Consider the following 25,749-nt stretch of genomic DNA (forward strand, 5'->3'; position numbering starts at 1 on the left):
ACATTATTTTTGCAATCACTTGCGGAATGATAGCATTTCTGAGTAGCACTACTACCCGACTAGTATTATTTTATTATTATTAGCATGGGGGATTTGTGAAGACTGTACAATCTTCATAGGTTTTATGTCACGGAGTGACCTCAGTCAAACCACCATCAAACACCTGGAAGCATTCAACAGCCATTTCGTCATAGTATGGGACACCTCAGCAATGCATATCCACAACCCCAAAGCCAGGGATCCAATTCAGGACTTTTGGTCCCAAACAAGAACGCTTAACCTTAAGACCACTGAGCAGGCATCCAGTGGTATACATATCTAACTTCAATCAGTTCTTGATATTGAGTGATCATCATCTTTTGTCATCTGTGAATAACTGTCTATGATGTAGTTCCTGAAGTTCTGGTTAGAAGCTTTAACCAGGAGAGTTCAATCCGTGTCGGGTTTGATAAATTTATCCACAGCAGGTTATGGAGGATGATCGCGCAATATTGACTGAAGTTAGATATGTACATTATTGGTTGTTGGCTCAGAGGTCTTGAGGTTAATCGTTTACGTGTCAGACAGAAGGTCTTTAGTTCGATTCCTGACTTCAGGGTTAGGGATGGGTAATCCTAGAGAGTCCCATGCTAGAATGAAGAAACTTTCACGTGCCTTCTAGTTTTCAATGCTACCGTACTTAAGATCAATGTGTGACCAATACGACCCATATAAACAAACTTTTGTCTTCAAAGTTACAGATTTTAATGTTTGTTTTATTCACCTGGCTTTTTCTTTCTTAAAAAAACAGATTGATAAAAATAATGAAGAACACAAATCAAATCAACGTTTTAAATTCACTTCAGGAGCTTACAATCTTTTTACTTCAGTTTTCAATTTGGGTAAGTTTGGTTTTTGGAGTTTAATAAAATTTCTATTATTCCTATCTGGTAATCTGTTTTTTTGACATTGTCAACCTATGAAATCAGATCCAAATGTGTAAAAGTTGTGTTCACCCTCTGTTTCCGTCTAATTTTTTTCGGACATTTCGGACAGTAGTCTTCTTTGTTTTAAGTGTATATCTCATATTTAGATTTAGTTCAAACCGATTCCTCTCTTGTTGTAAAAGTGTTAGTGTTATGAGTGAGATGTCAGTCAATATTTTGAGAAGTGATTCGCTAATTTAGAATCCTGTAACATTTCTCTAACCCACGTACACTATTTCGGCTATCACCTGGTATCCTAAGCTTTGACCATTCATACTCTCCGATTGACGAGGTTAAGCTTGAGTTGAGTTTGATAATAATCTTAACTTTTATTAGTCTAGAACGGTTGTCTTGGTTCCAGCCTAGTCTTTGGTTCTGTAATAGAAGGCAGAAAGAAGCGCAGGAGTGTATTTTATGTGGATCGGTTCAAAAGGTAATATAGATTTATTTCCTGATTTCAAATCTACATGAACATGTAATTATAATATACGCGTAACTACTTCAAAAATGAAAGAGAATAGAGCAAAAAGGTAGATAACTAATTAGCCATAATTAAGGAATAGTAAAACGTACAGAAATAGTTAATGGGTTCAATGAACGCCTATAATATGGACGATATAAAAATACAAAAATACAGTTATTAAATAATTATATAATGAAAATGCAAATAATGATAGTCCGTAAAATAGTTCAGAAAGTTCATTCACAATATTTACTAAGTCACAATAGTTAAGTTGGTAACTTGAACTTGTTTGTTTTTGCGATAGGTGCTTCTTTGATTACGACTGGCCAAATGAATGAATTATGTCTATCCTTTGAATGGATGCTTATGGAAAGTTTTGTAATATACATAACAGACAGTGGTCCAACGATACTTGATTTTCAATATTATTATGATATTTTCTAGCAATCAAAAAACTTATGTTAGATGCATGTTGTAAATTCATTCTGAGATACTGGAATGGATGTAAATACTTTCAATTCAGGAATTGAAAAGATATCTCTGTGTAACTTGTTTTTTTGCAACTGTGGAAAATATTACTACTTAATTACGTGTGTTCACAGTTTTCATAAGATGAATGATAACTGGCATTAGGCTTTAGGATAACACATGAATAGGTAGAAATTTACCATAAACTGCTTTCAATTAGCTCCGTAGTGTAATAAATAATTACCAACCAACACAAGATATTCCGAATACCACAGTCAAAAGCCCCATCTAAAGGTCACCAGGAAGCTTTACCAATTTTGATACAGAATGAAAACATTGTAATCCTCCGACCTGACAGAGGCTGTGGTATAGTGATGTGTGCGAATCAAGTAAATGTGATCCTAAATATTTCTATAAGATTGATTATTGACCATTCGGAGGAAGATATGACTGAGGCAGCAGAACAACGTGTTACAAAGAAATTAAAAAAGCTTCTAAAAAGGAAACTGAGTGATAATATCATATGTAATCAGTTGAAACCTGGAGGATCCGGGTTACCTGATTTGTATGGAATACTAAAAAATGAATCTGATGTTCCTGTCAGACCATTATTATCAATGATTAATTCTCCATTTCACACTTTTGCTCGTTGTTTGGTCAGTAAATTAGAACCAATCTGTTCAAAGCTATCTGTTCACAGATCAAAAGACACCTTTCAATTCACTCAACTTCTAGAAAAAAGTGGACCTTTCTGATAAATTCATGATTTCTTTTGGTGCATCATAATTATTTGCCATTAACCCATTGGAATAAACTATGCAAATAATATATCAACACGCTGACCTACTCGTTCTACAAGAGGATGAATTTGAATAGCTTCTGCCAATGTGTATCAATGATATTCGATTTCCGTTTAATAACCTCTTATATCGTCAGATTGATGAATCGGCTATCGGTAGCCTACTTGGTCTGATCCTGGCAGATTTCTTTATGAGAAACCCAGAACAGATAGTAGCGAAATCAGTAATCAATGATACATCGTTGTACGTTAAGTATGTTGATGACACATTTTGTGGACTGTAATGATTATCAGCATGCTTCTCATATACTGAAAATCTTCAGTGTGGCAAACGCAAATATTAGGTTTACAGTGGAACATGAACGTGATAATGTGCTTCATTTTTTAGACCTTGGTATGAAGCGTAATACAAATAGTCGATTGGAGAGAAATATTTATCGAAAGGACACATGGAGTGGACTATGCTCAAACTTCGATAGCTTCTAAATTCACTTGGTGTTATTTACTTGTATCTTCCTATTGTTATTTGGGACTGCAATTGATTAGTCTCTTGTTGGCATATGTGTATCCTGCGCGGATTGCCTCAATATAGCCTTAAATCACGAAATTTTTAAGCAATGATGGATAGTGGTTAGCAGTGCAACTCAGTTTGATGCGCGTTTCGTCCTATTTGGGACTCGTCAGTTGGATGTACCTGCATCCCAGAGTTGATGTTCATTCCAGGACTCGGGACTCCAACCCAATACCATTTGCTTCAGGTGCCATCGCGTTATCCACTTAGATGTCATTTAGACAATGACTTTAACTAACTAATAAAACGTCTTGGTTTATCTATATCTAATTGTGTTCTATCAATTTATAAATATTCTCTTATGCTAATTAACATAAAGCATTAAAATAGATAATTATCACATTAAAAAATCACTGTGCATAAAAAGAAAATAATCATTAAAATTTCATATCTAGGGAAATAATCATTGATTAGTTCAATATGTGAATAAAATAAGTACATAAATAGTTAAATTTTAAACGAAAGATAAAAGAATGTTGTTTTTGTTCGTTTGTTTTAAATCATATAGACAAGCTAATAAAGTGCATCTGAACAACGTAGTCAAATGGATAACAAACCAATCAATGATTGACTGCATTCTCATTTTCTCTTGATTGGGACAGTGTAGTTGAAGTTTGAATTTCAATGCAGATTTCAGTTGAAATTTAAACTATCTATCCTTATACATAGGATTATTGATGATTAATAAGTGATGGGTAGCTTTTGCATTCAAGCAGTCCATCTCCTTGACTCTATGCAGAATCATAATGAAACTAAACTCTATAAGACATGTAGCAAATTGAGGATAGTATATTTCAAAGAGTACTTGAGATTGAGAAGAATTTCTCAAAAAGTTTCTTTTGAGAAGCTATGACTCATGCAGTTAACCAAACCCTGAGTTTACCTTATATGGATGTATGGGTTTACGTTACAAAAAAGTCCAAGAGTAGGGTGAAACATCTCTTTATTGAGTGGTCTTCCAAGATTCTCAATCAATCTTGATGATAAATACCATTGAATTCATCAAATTTACACAAACTACCTAATAAGATAAACTTTATAATCAGTCTTTCATAAAGTATGTACTGTCTTTTGTTTTGATAGGTGATCATTTAGCAGTTTGATTACTGGTATTTTTTTCATGAATAACGTTTCAAAATAATTCAATGAGTAACAAACATTTAAAATAAAGAACGTCACGAATAATGATTGCTCAGACATTCAATATTTCAGCCCGCTTGGTAACTTATTAATTATTAAGTACGTGAGATATCTCTCGGTCAGCCGAAGGATAGGTATTCTGAGCAGCAGTTTGTTCTATTCTACATTATGTCAGTTAAGCTTGACCTTTTAAAAAAAGGATGTTCATAGGTTACTAGTACTCGATCACAGGTGTCTTCGAAGCTTTGTTTGAGTACACTAGGACCAGTGAGTGAGAAATGTTGGAGTCAGGTATAAGATGCCAAGCAAAAATGACAAGTCGGTTGATGAGGTAGTGATTTCTCATCGGCTAGGTTGGTTGAGACATGTATCAAGCACGTCCAACCACTAGCTACTTCAACGTGTGATGTTCGATGCTACAGGAGCAGGTTAGAAAAAAGCAAGGGGTGGGTAAATCAAAACGTGGCATTAGTCTATGCAGTCATTGACTACTAGTTTTAATCGTGTTGGTAGGTTACATTATATGTCTTGTGAAAAAAATTTGTTGTTGGGCTTTGTTTCCTCCTATGGTGTTAAATAGTTGATGATGGAATCAAGACATCTAATATCCTGAAGTATTAGAAATTAACAGTGAAGTAATTTTAGGTAAATGACTAAAAATCAACCACGTTACAGCGGTTACACTTGTTCGTTATGTTTATTATTTCTCAACGCTTTATTTAATTTGCTCCTCCTCTCGTCTATCGATGAGTTCATTTCCAATGGTATCAATACACGAACATCAATTAGCAGTAAAATGACACTTCCTGTTATTAATTATATTAATTAATCTTATGAATACAAATTCGATCGCTGAAATTCCAAAATTCTGGATCTCGAAGGTTCGGAAAGTTCCAGTAAATTTCTGGAAACTTGGTATTTAGGCGAATTTCTAGTTAATAGACACGTCAATATGAATGCTATTTAATGATAAACGTGCAAATTATCAACCAATGAATTGACCAGAGGTCAGCTGAACAAAGCAGTCAACAAGAATCTTAAAACAAACGAAGTGAGTAAGACATTCGACGATAGCCATTTACAGAAAAGATCATTACAAAAGGTTGATTCCGAACTTGTGGAATAATTAAATTCCTTATTTCTATATGAAGTGCTAATGACGGTATCCTGAACTCCAGTGAAGTCATTGTAAATAAGTTTCAGAGCCCAGAGAACTCATTGCAATAGAAAGCATCTACCTGAGCTGAAAATCCGCATAATTTATAGTACTCTCTCCATACATTGTTGTGAAGTGTATGACACTTTGAGTAGATGCAGGTTTGCAAAAGATTTTATGTTGTGACAACTACTTATCATTTAAATGACAAGACTATGGAATTTTATTAGGTTATAAGGTTAAGTTTTATTCATTCACTAACTGCTTACTTTAGTCTATAATGCTGATACGTATAACAATAAAGTCAAACAGATCATGATATTTAGGTGAGTCAGTAAATGCATAAATCTTGGTATAGAACTTTAGAACATGTATACGCTTCATGATTATGGATTTATAGATTAATACATATCTGAAGTATCTCTAAAAACCAATCCAACTAAAGTATATCTACTTTTATTAGTCCAATAATACTTATTTCATAGTCGTAATTCGTGTTCAAATTTATAATGTAAATATATTTGAGTTCGATTTGAATCATTTCTTCAACCATTTAATCACATATTTGGGCAAATATTTTTATTAACGGTTTGTATCAACTTGGATATTACACCAGGCAAACAGTACACATAAAATTTTATGTTTTTAATCAGTATACTGATTTATATTATTTGTTGATGATACAAACAGTTGCTGATATAATCGTGAGAGCTAACAACTGTCACTTTGTTAGTGAAATAATGAGTGCAACTGTGTACAGTATTTTACTAGTGTGCTGTAATCAAGAATCATTTTCTAAGTTATTATCTATTATACTGATTGTAGATTTATATCTGTTATTTGAGATTTAAATTTCAACTTTTTAATATCCACACATGAATATTCTCGTTCACAATAGAGCAAATTTTCTCTTATCAATGAAGGATAGAATTAAGTCAATGTTGCATATTTGAAGTGTTCGCTTAGACTGTTTTCAGCTTGTAGATTCATTAGTTCCATTCGAAGAACCATGAATAGCTACTATGATGGCAAGAGCAAAATTAAACCATAGTTGAAATGTGTTTTAATCTCCAAAAAATCTTTAAAAATTCATTCATAAGCGCTAGAACCCATTAACTACAATTGCCTTGAAAGACATCATGAAAAAATGTTTGCGTTTTTGTTGTCGAAAAATGCAACATTGCTGATTTTCTAAAGTTATTACAGGATACAGCGAACTGAATTTGATTTCAAACACCATTTTCTAAATTTTAAATAACAAATCCATGGATAAATTTTCAACAATTTCATTTTTATAATCAGAGGGGTTTTGTGGATATTATAGTAATTTAGTAGTTGAATTTATGAATCAATGGAAGCCAGACCACCATGGAAAACCTGGAAGCACTGGACGATCGTTGGATACCGGTTCAGTGGTCTAGAGGTTAAGCGCTCATGCGCGAGACTGATAGGTCCTGGGTTCGAATCTGGCGGGGCGGGATTGTGGATGCGCACTGCTGAGGAGTCCAACAACGGAACGAAACGGCCGTCCAGTGCTTCCAGATTTCCCATGATGATCTATCTTTAATTGACCCATGAATTCAACTACTAAATTTCATCTCTCATAGTTCTAGATAATCTTATTGTTCGTATGTGATCCACTAATTGTTGTTCGTCCAACTCTAACATAACTGATGGACATTTTCTTATAACATAAAGAGGTTGAATAAAATAAGCAAAATTAAAATGAATCAGGGAGAAAACAGATTTGAGTAATTAATGTGTGTGACTCTTAAAGAAATTGAGATTTGAAGAATGATTAAATCATATGATTAAGTAATCTAATTTTTTTTAAATTGTTACAAGTGACTACGATTGGATGAGTCAATCACAGTTTATGCAAAATTTCCGTTGTTAAAACAAAGGCTTCGAGGTTGGAATTTAACACCATAAAAATATTTTTTGGATCTGAGATTCTGACTGATTGATTTGTAAAGTTTGATTAGATAATTATTTAAAATTATCATCTCAAGGTCATTTTATTCGACTTATCATTAGAGGGGTCAGCATTTGTGGAATGTTTAAATGATATAGCTCGAACAGTCTGAGATTCTTTAGGAAGTTGTAACTTTGAGATTAGGGAAATAATATACCTTATTTAATTTATATCCATGTTATCTAGTGCAACGACTAAAGACCCGTTGATTCGAGTATTACTGGAAGTATCAATTACTTCCAATTTTCAAACGGTCCATGCTGATATGTGCTGATTAGCAAAAGAAGTTTGAAAAACAGATCGTTTCTGAGGAATGGAAGTGAAAAGTTTATCATTAGTGAAATAGAAAATCTAATTAATACCCGTTCGAGTACAAATCAGTTTTGCCATTCGAAAAAACAAACCACATTGTTTTTTTAAATTTTTCAATACTTTCTGCATGATGAACTGAGACCTACCACAAAATCATTGAAAACTAAGAACTACTTAAACGGTTGTTTGATATTTGTTAAACGTAGACATCTGTGACTCTGGGAAATGTCAAATTCAGATTACATCTTGTGGCTGGTGTTGAACCGAAATATATAACAGCTCTTATATTTACAACTACAGTCAAATTATTATTGAAAAGGGTCCGAATTATCCCATTGTTAATATTCAGGAATGAATTTGAGTCAATATTTTTGGCATATGTTAATTTTATGATGTTCGCTCCGATTTAACCATCTGGTCACAACTTTTCTTAAAAGCAGATAGGTTGTGGCTGTCGGTAAGATCTAGGACGCGCGTCTTGTCGTATTTGAGTTTCGTCAGCTGGATTTACCGACATCCCAGTGTTGATGTTCATATTGAGACCAAAACACGATAATTAAAACATAGTATTTCACGTTCATATTAGCTTTGTGTGGAAATTCTTATCAAGACAATAACTAACTTCAAATCAAACTTCTCTTTACAAGCTATTCGAATGAATCAGCAGTATAACGAATGTATGATCATACTGTCCATGTCGGCGCCCTGATACCTAAAACACTGAACTTTCCACCACATTATTGTGGGGGGTGAACTCTGTTTCATCTTAGCCTTAATTTAACTAGCTGAATGGTAGTAGTTGTTTTGTAACCTTTACCGAAATTGTTGCGGATTAAAGTACAGTACATAAGATTTGAATTTGATGAGTTGCATTGATATTCCGTCAATACGGTAAACAATTATTTCCTCTTCCCTTTTTAATATTAGAATGGTTACAGTTTTTTTCATGGATTCATTAACTAGATGAATAACGTTTTTATGGGAAAATTACTCATTTTTTTTATTGAGATCATGAACCAATTGCTGTTAGACGACCATTGAAAACCTGGAAGCACTGGACGGCCGTTTTGTCCTAGTATGGGACTCCTTAGCAGTGCGCATCCACGAACCAGGCTCACGAGATACAAACTCAGTTCCTATCACGAGCGCTTAACCTCTAGACCACTGAGCCGGCGTCCAACGGTATTATTGTTTGACCTCAACCAATCCACGAAATTGTATGACCATCTTCCATTGCACTGAAGTAGATACCTGTCTCTACCCGACACGGATTAGCTCCACTAGTCACGGCTTATCACCAGAACTCCGAGAATTCCCTCATCAACCTAGTCACTAGTGAGCATATGGTACTTATCAATCAATCAAAAACTTGATAATCTCCACAACCCTATTTGGAAAATTATTCATATTTAAAATAATAGTAATTTCAAATCACTGTTATTTATTCATTGAAATTGATAATTGTTTTAGTAAATTGCAAGAAATCAATATTACTGTGATCAGTATTTAATTTAGTTTTGATCAATATGTTCTTGTAATTTCGTTATTGTTCATTGATTAGTTGATCAAAAAATATCATATGGTAGTTAAACATTTTTGAATATTTAACCAATGAACTCGAAATGACTTTCACTTTAGTTTGGTCAGCCGGATCATGGTATTACAAAATGTGATTTAAAGCCTTCCACATGTATTGTACTTGATCATTTTGTTTTGCTAAAAGAAATTAAAATAATTCAAGTCATATTTTGCAGAGAAACACCGATTATTATCAGTATATGGGTTTGTGAGGATTGTTGAAATTCTATAGAGATCACAAAACTATTGAAGTTAAATATCAGGAAGCATTGGAGAAATGTTTCGTTATATTATGATACTCTTCAATAGTATGCGTCCATGACTTCATCAGATATCGGATGTTGAACTTACAGACCACTGACCTGGAATCCAATTCTGTTAGACATGTACACTTAGGTCATTTTATATTACCAAAAACACTGATAAACTGTACTATTACACTGAAATAAGATATGCAAAACATTATTAGGGTTTTATGTTAAAATAGCGTGGAAATCTTAAAAGCATTAATATATAATGAATAGATGGGGATGTCTTTTGAGTTACCGTAAAAGTTTGGGAATTATCACTTTATTACTTACTAAGATAATACTACAAATGTGTAGGGTCCACTGATTAGATTGCGCTCTGAAATCAATAAATCGGTTATCTAGTATTTAGGTCAATTTGGACTATCCAAATAAATTAGATTATGATATGAATGTTCAATAAAAACTAATTACTTATTACAGTGAAATACATATTTATAAAAAGTTTGCATTGGCATTTCCGTTTCACACAGGCCACTTCCTATAATCTTGATTGAGCGTTTAGTAACAAGAAACACATTTAAACCAAAGTTAAACAATCAAACCCTGGATACCGATGAAAGATGTTAAAAAAAACGATGTAATTCACAAATTATTTGTAGTTAGTTTTATTGGTTGATTACTAAATAATGACGAGTGTTGTGCCTCTCTATCTCTCAGTGCTAATGGAAATTTGTTTAAAACGTTATAATATGGCCTTTAAAACTGAGTCAGTGTACAAACGAACATTTTACATGCTTTTATAGTTCGATTTTCTCATGAAATCTTTGACTATTCTTTTACTGGAAAGGAGTGTCAATCTTGATGGTTGGTGGGCTCTATCTTCCAAAGCCTAAGCCTTCGTATACGAGATCGAAAGTAATGGGTTCTACTACTGACTAAAGAATTGCGAATGCCTACTGTTAAAGAGTCTTATACTAGTTCGAAATGATATTTCAGTGATTCCAGGTTTTCAATGGTGGTCTAACTAAGATCAATTCATTTAGTAAATGTTGAAAACCAACCATATGTGTAGAACGTAATTTAAACATTATTCAATTTTAAAGCAAATGTTTACCAGTTTCCAGTGATTGTCTATAATGGGTCCATAATGTAATACTGTGAAAGCAAACAATCTTCAAAGCTCTTTGTTCTAATAAATCGGTTTTAATCAGAAGAAGCAAATATTTTAATCATAATAGTGAAGCAAGTTTTCTATCCAATATATGAAAACCGTGGATCATTTCAGTCACTTAGATCATCCACAGCATTTTGAATGTTTAGTGTATGTTTGTGGAGAACAGATGCATTATTGATAGCAGTTGAATCCAAAGCGTGTGTTTCTTCCTATTAGGGACTGACTTATTATTTAGTTAACACCTGTATAGAACTTCAGTAATGTTATCTAAAAACTAGTTGCCAATTAGAACATAGCTATTATTACTGCTACAGTTGTATCTTTAACCCCGACTAACTATCATGTGATTTATTCGCCAATCGAAATACGACTCATAGAGTGTTAGCAGTGGATCAAACCAATAATGAGAGCGTCTATGTACAAACAATCCCACATATAGGATGAAATAATTCAGAACTGATAAACACAACCACAAACCAGTAATCACAATATATAAAATAATGATCTGTAATTGCTTTGAATATACGAACGATTATTTAGTGGTGGTAGTAAAATAGAGAAAATGGGCAGTTAATACACCAATGCAGTATACGATACTGGAAGCAACTTCACATAGTCTGATTATTTGCAGTTCCGAATACTAACAGCAGGAAATTAATAAACCCTATTAAAGCTTTCACAACCGTTCAATAAGTTATTGTCTACCTTAACCCAGTAGCTCAGTGGATAAGGTGTTGGCTGTTTAAAATGAAATGTACTGGGTTCGAGTTTCTGTGTGAACGTTCAAAATGGGTTGTAGGTGTATAAAGTTGACAGGTCTCAAATACACTAAAAGTTGTAACATAATGCTATCGCGAGGGGATTCGATCAAGATATTCAGATGACAACAGAAACTGATCAAAATTCAGTCCTGGGTGTCAACGACAAGAAATCATAAACCCTCATCAGTAATTTCTTAGATTTATATCTTCAATATGGATTAGATGCTAATGATATTTGTCATTAACGACAAAGGAACCTCTCCAACTAAAACATTTAGCGTACAGAACTCAATAAAACGAAAACATCCACCTGAGGTGAACATATCTTCCACCAGTTCTATATCCTACTATTCATGTTCGTAAGTACATATATTTTTTTGTTTGTGTATAATTCAAAGAAAGACTGAGAACGACTGAATGAAAACGAGATGTCTAACTATGCAGTAAAAAATTCTGTATTATTTCCTATAGTTTCTATTCTGTGAAATAATTTCTCCACAGTTTAAAATACAATTAGTCATGATAACGCATCATGTTGAATTCAATAAAAAAACCACAACATTGAATTGATAGTAATATCTTGTTTGAAATTGGAACGTTTCTCAACCAAAACACAGCTCATTGCATATTTTTGAATTTCATGATAGTTATCTGCTACCTGTAAAAGTTGTTAACAATATTATATATAGTAGACCATCTTCAGCGAAATAACTTTTGACAACACGAAAGTTCTACACAACTATTTGGTTTCTCAATCATGACTTCCAGACCTAGAAGAAAATGTGTTGCCATTTTAATCACTGGTTTGTTAACCAATAATTCGTACTTTCGACTTTACTCAATTTATATTATTATTTACTATATGATTAGGTATCGGGGAAAATCTATTGATTTACTGACTTAAACTCATGCTATTTACGCGATCGCTATTATTCATGTTATTTCTTTAGCAACATTATATGTCCCAAGACACATTTACTGGTTATATGGTGCAACATTTACACCAAGGGGGCAATTTCATCGAATAATGGGTAAGTTGATTAATTTAATTGATAAGTAGGAATGCTGGGAATCTTATTCCCTTTTATTCTGAATTTTTATATACCACATATACCTCAAAATAGATTAAGTGAGTTATTGTGAAGATCGGTTTAATTCGTAGGTGTAGAATAAGAACAGCTGTAAAACCGAAGTGTTGTTCCGTAGTCATTTGGAACTCTTATGGATGAATAAATAGTCAAGGTTTTACACGAGATCCAATGAACTGAGTAACTCTTCTGCACCTGTTAGGTCATAATGAGCTGGGGACCTTGAGAGACCCTACAAACACCTTTGATTATGGTCCGAATTAGATCAAGTAAGCTTAACTGATGATTAACGTTTCAGATTCAGCATGCAACAATACCATGTGATGGTTGTAATGTTGCTTACATACCGTATCATAATCACTTTTTGGTCACAAAACAGATATGTTTATCAATTTTTCGAGCCTTTTAACAACCTAACACGAGTAATTTTACTATTCTCGAGATTGGATGTACCCGTAAATTTGTCTTCAAATGTTCAATATTTTTGCAATATCCGACAATACTCGACAAATAAACGGTAAAATGTTTGAAAATTTCAAATGTTGCACTTTAATAAACATTAAAACAAGATGAATAACCTCACACCTTAGCTTATGGTAAGGTATTTGAATTTAGCATAAAAATCCAAAAATGATAATCTTAGGTCTGATTAATTCGTCTTGATAGTATATTTTAGCAACAACAACAAAAAGAGAGTAGTTATAAAATATCCATTTGTTTGAAGACAACTTGAGGAAAAAAAATTTATTAAGGGAACTAATTTCTTTGTTTGTTACAAAAATAATTTCTCTGAACTTTTTTTAAATTCATAAATATCCATTTTTCAAAGTCGATATAAAAATTAAAATTGATTTTATTGGTAAAATTCATTGGTTGTCATAGTTGCACCCTTATACTCCAAGAAATGAAATATATATATATATATATATTATATATATATATATATATATATATATATATATTTGTTTTCAGTATTAATAATGTAAATGATAAAAATTTATCAGAAAAGTAGAATATTTTACCTTATTTCATAGAACAACTAGAGATAAATCAATTAATTTTAGTCATCATACCACTTGCTAAGTGTGGAAGATTTTATATTAATGTTGAAATGATATGAAATGATTGATTCTCGCTGGCTGTTCATTCAAAGTACCATCTATTAATAAAACCTCTGTCTTGTTGTCCACAAAATTGGTTCATCGGAGACTTTATAATTAGTTTGACAATAATTTCAACAATTAAAAACATAAGAATGATTTAATGTAGTACATTAACAAACCACATAAGAATGAAAACAAATCGTCAATCATTTCGAGTAGTTGAAAGTGTTTACTACAAAAACCTCTAAAATAGACATTGTGCTCGTTGGTATTTGTCACCAAAACATAATTGCAATCTTGAGGAAACTAAACTTCCCTATTGGATTCGAATTTGCGTCGCCTACTTTCATAGTCTAAAATGTTATCGTTGATCTACTCAGCCAGCAACTGAACTCTTGTAGGACCGACACATGTAGAAAATAAAACAAGCATTACCGATGATAATAAATAATGGCCAATGAATATCGTGAATTGACTAATGAGCGTGAATTAGTTGCGCAAAAGCCTTGACGATCACAATCCCCTTATCAGAACGAAATCACTGTTTATTTACCCATGATTTTCGTTGATTAACTTGCTCAAGTCAGTTTATTATTGTAATTATCTAAAAGATTGAACAAAGCAACCTTTCATGGCATAGAAAACTTGCTGCTATGATCAAGTTTTAACAAGATATGAATGACAAAATTTACAGACTCAGTCATCCGGCGTAGACTCCTTTGAGAATGTGTAGCATTTCCATTAATTATAATAGTTTGAACTGTTATTGATAGGATTACCCCAGTCACAAACATTTCTCAGATTATTTCACTCATGTCGACTCACTGGATATTCTTGTAGTGTAATTACACTTTCTGGTTCTGTACTTTACTTTCTTACAGAGAGGTGTTTTTTTCGTAGGAATCTTATAAAATGTAATCACTGAATAAGAAAAAGAGAATTCAGCGAAGAAAATTTTCTTTTTGACGAAATCATTTACTTAAGCTGTACATTCGCATATATAGTTATATATGAAAAATATAGGTCTATAGGAGGATAGAAGAGATTGCACCATAAAATGGATTCGAGACCAAATAACGAATGCAGTTACGCACTAATCAAGGGGTAAGGAAGGAATATAAGGATGAAAATAATTTATAGGTCAGATAATAGACCTATATTTTCCATATAACTATATACATATACGAATGTACATCTTAAGTGAGTGATTTCGTCGGAAAGAAAATTTTTTTCGTTGAATTCTCTTTATTTTTGTTCAATAACATAACGAGTTATTTTAATTATCAAAATGTAATCACTTGATAAATTTAAAATAATACAATAATAATTAGATTTGCAGGATAGAAGAGTATTTGCAGTAATGTTCCAGTATATCATATGGTAAATTCTTCACTATACTTATAACTAGTAAGTAATAAGTGAAATAATTTCAACTTCTGACATATCATTTACGTTGAATGCAATCAGACAATATGAAAAAATTCAAAGAAAATATTTTTGGAATACTGTACACTGACCATTTCAGTTTCACATAAACAGTGTTATTAAAATTGGAGCGATATTTATGATGGTACTTCATGAATTAGTGTCACTATTTTTCTTACTCTTCCCATCCTTTTCATACCTCAAGGAGTCAGTATCATATGTTTCTTATAACTTGTGGGTTTGTGCCCCTGTCAAAGCATAACATAATGATACCACCAATTATAGAGTAATGAATTATCGACCAGACCAATGATGTATAGAACAAGTACGATCAGTCTAGCCTTTATCGGTCCTGCTTCCCGCCTAGCCCAGCCAGTTAAGTCCAGAACACCAATCTCAGCCTCTGCGATATGAAATATATATTCCAAACATATTGGGTTTACATGCCAGCCAGACAGACCACATCGTACCATAAAATAGAAAATAACAAATGTACAAGATTTAGCCAAAAGTTACTGTGAATGTGGGAGATAGTAATTGATAGACTGGACATAACTCAGGAATGGTAAATCGTATAATAATAGTCTATGAGTCAAAATAAAGCTTATAATAAGAGAAACACAAATATGAATAGTTTAGTTACTCAACAATTATACAATAAAAATATATGTATAATATTAGTCCATGAATAGATTCTGACAGTTACCATCCATTATTCTCATCGGAATATAATAATGTTTATTTCTTTAATAACTAGCTATATACCGTAGTCAGACAACTAGGAGGCCCTGGACAGCTTTTTATTTTCAATATGGGGCACTTGAGCAGTACACATAAACGATTCCATCATGAACTGAATCCAGGGTTTTTAGATTTAACAGCTAGAACTTAACCTTTAGACTACTTATTCGGGATAGGATGGTTTATATGTTCATTTTTAATCAAGTTGTGGCATCGTAAAGCCATCTTCCGATGACACTGGTCGGTAATCACTTTACACTTGACATGTTCGAACTCGACTAATCCCGGCTTTTCATTGGAGTTGGAGTTACTTTTCGAAATTAGTCACTAGTGAAAGCGTGAGTTCAACCCGTTTATACGTGCTTTCAAGACGTCCTAATGCAGGATAAAACAGATGTCCAATAGTTTTTAGTTTTCAACGTTCTCAATACTAAGTAGACGTTGGTCATTAATTGATAACAACAGCAACATTGTGGTGTATGCTACTTATGGTGATAGATATAAGTAGTATGTGGCAGCAACCCGACTTGGCTCTTACACTTCTTTTTTTAACTAGTTGGCAACGGAGTACAGTATGACGTATTATCTGATATTTTACTGTCTTACCTACTTATTAATATTACACGAAAGGGTTTTCTAAATCAGCCCGTTTGTTTGTAATTATGTTACTATCACATTTCTGTTGAAGTCTAGAATGATAAGATAGATATTCAACACGTTTATTTGAACTACGTACAGTGGCCTTGAGACTACATTTCGACACCCAATTGGTACATCCTTATACTTTAGTTTTACCAATAATTCTTGTGTTCCTTATACAACTTTCTATGCATAGTGTAATATTTTTTAATGAATTTCTTTTTTTAACACTTTCAGCTGGTTGTGGGATGGAATTATACAGTGTAGGATTGAGTCATCCAATAAATGTAGCAGGTGTATTCATTGGTTTCACTTTAGCCTCACCATATTTAAGAACATGGCCATATATTTTATCTGGATTAATGAATTCATCAGAAATTAATGTATTCAATCCTTTATATTGGATCGATAGACCTATATTAGATCATATTGGCTGTTTATTATATATACTACCATCTTCAATACGTTGGGGCAGTACAGTTATTGTTAATTCGTTTCAACAATATCCTTGGTTACTAGCAAATCCACTGGAACCATCATCATCAGCAGCAGCATTATCATAAAGAAGATACGAATGAATAGATGAATTTAAATATGCCTTTAGTTCAGAAAAGTACCGTTCTTGTACACATCAATATATCCTCAAAACACTTTGAATATCACACTTAAATATACATTTTAAACATTCTATCTAAATATATTACTACGGTAAGACTATGATTTATGGACGAGCCAATCAGGTATAAGATAACAGGCCTCGGATTTTGGCGCGAAATTCACTCATCCATCTGACCAAATAGAGTCTTGGCATTATAGCTGATGTCAGTTCATGATGAAAAACCGTAAATGTAATTCCTAACCCTAACGATTAATCCTTATTCTTCAAACTGCTTTATAACCTTCATTTATCCCTAGTAAGTAGGTAGACACTCATAAGGTCACCTTGGCGTCGCTCAAAAATCGTCCATAAATTATAATCTCACCATTACTACTGCATAAACAAGTTTCTTACCTACTTCATTCATTCTTTTTTTAGCAATAAAATTTTTTTGTATTTATACTTTTCAGTTGTTTTTTTTCTGAAAATTCAATATTCACATTCATTTATTGTTTTAATGGTGATATCTAATTGTGGAGCACTTTTCATTTTATTTGGTTAATGATTTAATGTTATTTATTAGATTTTTTTGTTTGATTTTCATACAGAAATATATGCTCTTTTAATTATTTTCTTTATTCAGAATTCTTTTCTTTTACATTTCTACTGTGATATGAAGTTGTTCTTTTTGTTTTTTTAAGCGCGAAAAGACGGGAAAACATAAATGATAAATAAATCATAAATAATTAACAATAGTACAACATCAAAGTCATTATTGTCATCTATATCACGAATAAACAAACAATAACAGCAATTAATCTTCTAGTCAGTCATTGTGAAACAAGCATGTGATGTAAATGACAGTACGTGTGTTTCATGATGTAATTGTTGACATTCGTTTTTTGGGTATTATCATACTTCTTGTTGTTGTTATTATTATTATTGTTATTTGTTTTAAAACACTGTAGAGTAATTGAGAAAGAATGAACACCTTCAACTTTACACACACAGTACCAGAGAATAATTGAGATTGCTAGTAGAAGGCATTTGTTTTATTAATTGCACAATTATTGTTATTACTATCTTGTATTATTTGTTAGATTCATTTAAAAATATAATTAAGTACACCTTCTTGTTTATTTTTTTATTCGGATGCAAGAAAAGCAGTATGTATTTTCGGCTAAAAAGTTTTGTTCTTGTTTGATTTTGAGTATGTTTGTTGAAGTGTAGAATACGTTTGTGGTTATGGATGTGTGAAGTATTTACAAAATCTCGTACTAAGTCAGACAGCCAGTCATCCATAACTAACGTAGAACCGAATAGCTATCCACATCGGTTCAAGTTGCTACATTACGTCAGCACAATCAGATAGTTAGGTCACCCTTAGCTCTCAAGCCTACTCCCACACGTCAGCCAATATAACCAACCATAAGTCAACAGCTATCAATGGTCCTTGATCAATCAAACTCGATCAACACTAGGGAATAGTATGATGTTTATTACTACTGAATGATCAAATAGTATTGGTTGGAATCCCAAATGCTAAAATTTGACAGTCGGTTCATGATTGAGTCTAATTAAAAACGTAAGGAACAAAAGTAGATTTAAGATAAATTAAATACGAATAGCATCTAGGCGTAGTAAACATTAAACTTGTAATATGAATGATTCATTTATCCTAATAAGTTATCTAAATTAACTATCGTCCATATTCTTCAACTTTACACTTCTGATGAATGTATCTTATTGTGAATAAAAAGGACCATATGAACAGTTGAGATCTACATATAAGTGGATAACGCAGTGGCATTTGAAGTGAATGGTGCTGCTTTCGAGTCAAAGAGTAAATATCAACTCTGAAATTCAAGTACATCTAGCTGACGAGTCTTAAGTAAAAATAAACGCATATCTTGGATTCCACTGCTATCCATTACTCATCTCTATAATGCAATATTGAGACAATCCTCACAGAATGCCCATATGTCAAAAGAGACCGATTTAATCCAGTTCTAGAGCCTAAGTGGAAGATTCAAACAAGCGATGCAAATCAATTAAATAAATATTTACTTACTTAAATCAACAAAGACTGAGAAGTCGGATGAAAACTTTTGGGGTAGACAAATCAGTGAATTAATCAATAAAATTATTTATTACTAGTCTGAGCCATATCAATAGGTGCAAACTTCTTGTTTGAAACCTATCCAGTAGTCGTAATATATGGCTATAGACTTTGAAGGGAATGTTCCAAAAGTGATCACAACAACTCATTGGCCTTCATTCTCTATCATTCTCTAAACCTTGAAGTTAGTGTCAATCCTAATTTTACGTTCTTCATTATCGTTTATTCTGATCAAATTGGATTTTTAGATTTTTATTTCATTCAAGATTACATTATTCCCCTCCCCCTATTTCCCATTTTGTTAGTTATTTTCTCACTTTGCTGATGTAGCAACAGGCACCAATAACACATTCTTATGGGGTCACATATTGACTGCAACTTAACTGAGTTTTAATGATCAAAGTGCTATTTTAATATAATACATGCATTATATCTATCAGCAGAACTCGTAATGTGTATTTCATCCTATGCGCGAGTGGTCACTGGGGTTTATCCGCATGCGTGTTGTTGTTGGCACTGAGACTCGAACCTAGTACCTTTCGCTCCAAATCCCAACCCCTTATCCATTAAGCTACTGAGTCCAGGAGAAACACCGAGTTTGAGTCCTAATGCATATATCAACACGGGTGAAGATACATTCGACTGGCGAATTCCGGATAGGAAAAAACCAGCATTGTTGATCCTGCTGTTAGCTATTATCCATCTATTAAAAGAAATCTTGTGACAGAATTGCCATATTGTGGCAATCCACGCAGAAGAAATACGTGCCAGCAAAACTGATCGAAATTCAACCATGATTGATAATAATATGGCTAATTTTATTTAAAAGCTATCTATCGTTCTATACCTCTATATTACAAGACCAGCGTAATCGTCTAAAAGACTTAGCAGTTGATTATGTTAATCAGTTAATCAGATGATTACTTAAGAATATTAGTAGTATAGGTATTGGCAATGGTTCGTGATTTCCGGTTGTTGATATTTAGGGGTATAACTGATCAACAACAGCTTTCATCATACTTCTAAACGACATCATCAGCACGAACTTCAAGTAGAAGTGAATTGTTCGAATTTCTCCACATATGACTCATAGCTTGTCCAGTAGACCTCGATCTTGATTGGTTATTGTTGACCTTTAATCTGTCACTGTTTACTTTCTTATTTTGATTACATATCCCATTGATTTGATTCTTATATATTCTTATTTCTATATTTGTTCATAATTTTACTGATTGGTTGATAAATTGGATCGATCTCAACGTACTTGTTGATTGCTGATTGACCTGGGTGCAAAGCTTCTAAAAGGTTTCTGGTGCTTTTAGAATTCTTTCTATACAAGATCTCAACATTTTCCCAGTAGACTGTGTGTCCACAGTTGTCCACCTGCATTGGTATAAGCAAGGATATGTGATGGTGTTTGACCGCTAATTGATGTTCATGAAGGCGAAGATGAAGGGGGTGTCCACTTTGTCCGATGTAGTGTTTTTCGGAGTTGGGAGAATTTAATTTGCAAATGACGTTCGGTTTTTATTCTTTTTACATTTCGTTCTTTTGTTTGCATAGGATTGATTGAAGTGATTTTGTTGGTTTACGTGTCACACCTATTTCAAATGGATTCAACAATCTCGTTGTAATTTCTGATATACCTTTTATATATGTGGTAGAATGATCCGTTTGTTGGTTTCTGTACCTGATTTTGTTTCTGCAGTCTTTCTTTTGAAAGATAGTCTTCAGGTATTTTTCTTCACTTTTCCGCACTGCAAGTGTGTTGCAGTGTTTTGTCGCCCTTATGAATAAAGTTTGTATGACGTTGATTTTGTGAGTCCTTGGATTGTTGCTATTGTAATTGAGAATTTGATCTGTACGGGTTGGCTTCCGATATACTTGAGTCTCCAGTTTTCCTGTGTCAGTCCTGGTTATTAATACATCCAAGAATGACATTTTATCGTTTGATTCCTGTTCCATTGTGAACCTTATGTCATCGAAGGCATTGTTGATCAGAATGTAGATGTTTTCCAGCTCGTCCTTTTTGACGATGGCGAATGTGTTGTCTACATAACGAATCCAAACTTTTGGCTTGATCACTGGTAAGATCGAGGTTTCCAGCCACTGATTCTGTAATAAGTCCTGATATTGGTGATACCATCGATGAGACATAATTATTCGTATGAAACTTCTAACTCAAAGCTATATTTAGTTTCACTCTAATTATTTCTATTGAAGGAAAGGCAATGGCAGTAGTCTTGGTTGATTCCTATTTTGAAAGTCTATAATACATCTTTATTCTCTTATTCATTAACTTGCTCACTAACTTGTGGTTTAAACTGTTTTTACTATTAAGTCCTTTACTTGATTACGGCAGACTACGATGTACGACTAACGGCACGTGAATGTGTAAAACCTCGCGGTCGCAAAATCAGAAGCCAGAAGAAACAACGGAGGTAATTATTGGGTAAGAATAAAAAATGTACAGAAAAAAACATGGGTATTTATAGTTATTAGCGTTGGTTATAACGTCATTATAGTTCAGTCAATCCTCAAGGGGGCAAGTTATGCTACCATTCAATCGTGGCACGCTACGTCGATAATCTGGAAGGCTCTGTCGGGCTCTGATTGGACGGAAACTCTTCGGCTCCTTTAGAGCCTCTGGAGGCCTCGCCATGCTTCTCAACGCCATCACAACATTTACATAGTTTGATTAAGGATTTTCTGAAACGTTGATAAGCCTTATTTCTCAATAGTATTCATCATAGTTTGCTATCGGTAAACATTGGATCGCTTTCACTACAAAAATTCTCAATGTTAGAGTGCACCTACAACCTCAGAGTTGTGAGAGGTTGAATCTTTTAGGTTTTGCAAGAAACAAGCTGCATTAGAATCACTCACTCAAAATTCAGTGGTCAACATTCCTAACTTAACGTTAAAACTAAACACCGTTTTGGCATTAAGAATCTAAATAACTAAATAGTACATCTTACGGTTGAATATTTGTACAATAACAGATTATAGAAACAGCAAGCTTTCTTCATTTAATCAAGTTTACTGATGCATTGTGTTAGTTAATTTCAACAAGTTAAAACACTTATGTTTAATACTCGCTGTTGATTGCCATTAAAATTTATAAAATGAAATGAATTTCTCATTCTTGACTTTGGTATTGAACTGAAAACTTTACAGTTGAAACTGAGTAAACATTATAAAGAGTATTGTCTTGATAATTCATCATTTAATTCAACAATTCTATACCGGTTGTTTAGGTGCAAATATTATGTGAAGATTAGAGATACTGACTCAACATCATACACACAGGATGGCGAAGTAATTTACGAACATGTAATAAAATGGTTGCTACTCGTGCTTTTAAACTAAAGAGACACTATAACGTGTTAAGTGAAAGAAAATGACTGATTCTAAGCAACGTTTCGGTCTGATTAAATTATCATACATATTGATAACAACACTTTAGGTAACCTTAATATTCTCATTCCTTTTAATAACAAGTGAGTTTACAGATGAACTGAAAATCCTTCGTTCTATTGATGAAATTTAAACGTGTTTAAAATGGTTTATTATCAAGGTTCATTACTGATTTTTTAACCACAAATTCAGGATAAATAGAGTAATGAAACTCATTCATTTGACTTTATATCACTTAGCTTCTGAGTCATTTGTACGGTTGCAGATGGTCTTTTTCGAATGATTTCATGATTTTCTCCTCGTTTACAGGCAAATGAAACAAGGAACATTGGTGAACGAAGATTCTATAATTAAATTCAAATCTATTTCAACGTTTGTACACTACATGAATATCAAGTGTCCAATGCCTGGTTATTATGAACATGATTGGTCTAAAATTTAGCTTTGAACAGATATACGAGAAAAGAATCGTCAGCATCGGGGGCTGTGGAATCATATTAAGATGTAACTTAGATCAGTTCTTAATCACGAAAACAAGTTACCAAAACAACTTGCTTAAATGAGAGTAGACATCTCACCTACCCTTAAACTGACTTGGTACTGTTTCTTTCTACGTGTATCCAAAAGCATCATTCAGAAACAAGTTCGAAAATTTAATTTAGCACAATTCTCAATAAATCCCAATGTTTATGATTCTACCATGGAATCAAATATATAATTTTTAAACCAAATTCAACTACTTGTTAGTAGTATGGGATATTCATGAAAATCGTAGTATTTACACGGTTGAAATCACAAATCGATTTAAACTAGACCACTATTGAAAGCCCGGAAACATTAGTCGGGTGTGAGACAGTTATTCACCTCAGGAAATGGATGAAGGGTCATGCGATATCGTAAATTGATTAGAGCCACACATTAACATCGTTTGATGCTGGCTCAGTGGTCCAGAGGTTAGGCGTTCGCGAGTGAGACCGAAGGTCCTGTGTTCGAGTCCCACGTGCGTAGTCATGGATTCAGGCTACTTGTCAGTAGCTAATTTCTGTCACCAAAACTAAAAAATCTGCTAATATTCTTACTAAATTGAATGTACAGAAAGTGCACTAGAAACATATGATGTGCGTTTGAAATAATTAGTCCAATTTCAATATTTATTAAGGTAGATAAGACGAATTATGAAGTTAACTTATATCAAAATAGATATGGATGGGAACAGTAAAACAATTATGAACGGAAAACTCTCTAGGCAATTCAACAGCATGTGAACAATGTGTGTATGCTCTGAATACGTCGTTTGAAACTATCAGGAAGAAAATTTCAAGCGATAAAGTAATGTCAGTCAGACAACAAATATAGATCTTTGGTGTTTATGCTTAAAACCCTGAAACATGTATGGAAAATATGATATAATAAGAATTCCTAAGGAAATCCATTCAATAGGACCTATAATATTTTCTAAGAATACACTTACGCGTGCCTCAAGACCTTAAGACGTCGTGGCGACCACTCCATTTTTAGATACGTGAAATGGTACTTCCAACTTGAAATAAACATCACTGATTATACTGAATGAAAATCACGCCATATACTTACTTGACTGTGGTTGAAAATTCGATCCATTGGATGTCGGTTCATTGAAATGAATAGGTAGTGTGTTTGCCTTTAAATAAGAAAGTCTTGATTTCGATTCTATCCAAGGTTGTGGGTGAGCACCGGTTAGAAGTTCAAGAATAGAAGAAAACAGATAAATAATTGTAAACCCTTGATGAAAATAGTTTAAACTCCACATAACACATAAATAAAGTTGATCATAACAACTGATCGAAAGATAAAATCTGTATTATTATACATTTTTCTTGAAATTGCAACGTAGATGACATAAAATAGATATTGATTACAAGAAACATAGTAATGAAAACGTTATACTTTGTCATCATGGCTTAATCATAGTTTGATTTCACGATATAACGAATATCTAAACGAATAATCACATTTTGGCAGTGCTACGTTTCCCAAGCAGGATACGGTTTAATCTTGTAATTATTTCAAACAGTACCACCATCGTCTTGTTCACAGATACCAGACCAAACTAATTTAACACTTATAGAGTACTTCTCAATACACTTAGTTATATTTGAAGTAGTTGCTACTGATCTTGTTTCGATAAAAGTCTGTTCTCTCGTATATAGTCAACGTAGTTCATGGTATAAACGTGTGTCAACCCAGACTGGTATTACCACATTAGAGTAATGAAATAAATCTAAGAAGATGAGCAGAAAGAGAAATCGGAAGAGTGTAGTTATCAGTCATATGAGAGAAACTAAACGTCAAGAATGTAATTCAGGAAGATGAAATGAAAGGTTATTGCTATAATTTGTCGTTTGAATGCTTATTGTCTTGGCTCTTTTAATGCTACATTTTGTATCTGGTCGTCGCTGATTGTTATGTCGGAAACGCTTATCACTTATACTCGGAACGAGGGACCTCTGCAATTCCCACGACGAGAAAATAAGAACACAAAGACTGGTATAAGTGGTGATTTATTAACCCCAAAACACGACGACGACGACGACGAAAACGACTCTAGTAGAAAATACACTCATATATTGATTGTACACCCATTTTGATTAATAATGGGGATGAAATCACATATATGAAAAATACTTCGAGTTATAACAAATCACATACTGAACATAGTTCATGTCAATTAAATACAAGAATATCGTATATTCTACAGAATAAAATATCATACGAGAATAGAAAACCAATACTACATTAAGTAATCACTACATTGAATGAAAACGGAAGTAATGTTGAACCAGAACTTATAATGAGTAAATCAGTCGAAAATTGACTTTTCTTTCCATTATATCACCTCCCCTTCTTTTTTTGAAGACTCTATGTTGAGATCCATCTTTAAATTTTATGACTTCATCCTCCCCCACGAAATAATGTTGGGTCCTCATATTCCCAAGTTACAGTTAGTTTGACTCTATTTAAAGCATA

At 33.1% G+C, this 25,749-nt stretch overlaps 1 protein-coding gene across 2 annotated transcripts in view; it reads left to right on the plus strand.

Moving 5' to 3' along the window:
• The window catches only part of MS3_00004909 (uncharacterized protein), a gene marked incomplete at its 5' end in the record, with an annotated part of 59,064 nt that extends 34,949 nt beyond the window's left edge, over window positions 1–24,115 (plus strand). The window contains 4 exons of one of the 2 annotated variants that reach the window (XM_051212887.1): window positions 791–881; window positions 1,733–12,644; window positions 16,847–21,778; window positions 23,053–24,115. In XM_051212887.1, the coding sequence (XP_051068812.1) occupies window positions 791–881; window positions 1,733–1,872 (231 nt within the window). In that variant the 3' untranslated portion in view covers window positions 1,873–12,644; window positions 16,847–21,778; window positions 23,053–24,115. Of the gene's footprint in view, window positions 1–790; window positions 882–1,732; window positions 12,645–16,846; window positions 21,779–23,052 lie in introns of those variants that run through there. The other variant, XM_035731545.2, reaches the window with a different exon arrangement.
• Between the last annotated feature and the right edge of the window lie 1,634 nt (window positions 24,116–25,749).

This window comes from Schistosoma haematobium, chromosome 3 (genome assembly GCF_000699445.3).
Source record: "Schistosoma haematobium chromosome 3, whole genome shotgun sequence".
Taxonomy (NCBI): domain Eukaryota; kingdom Metazoa; phylum Platyhelminthes; class Trematoda; order Strigeidida; family Schistosomatidae; genus Schistosoma; species Schistosoma haematobium.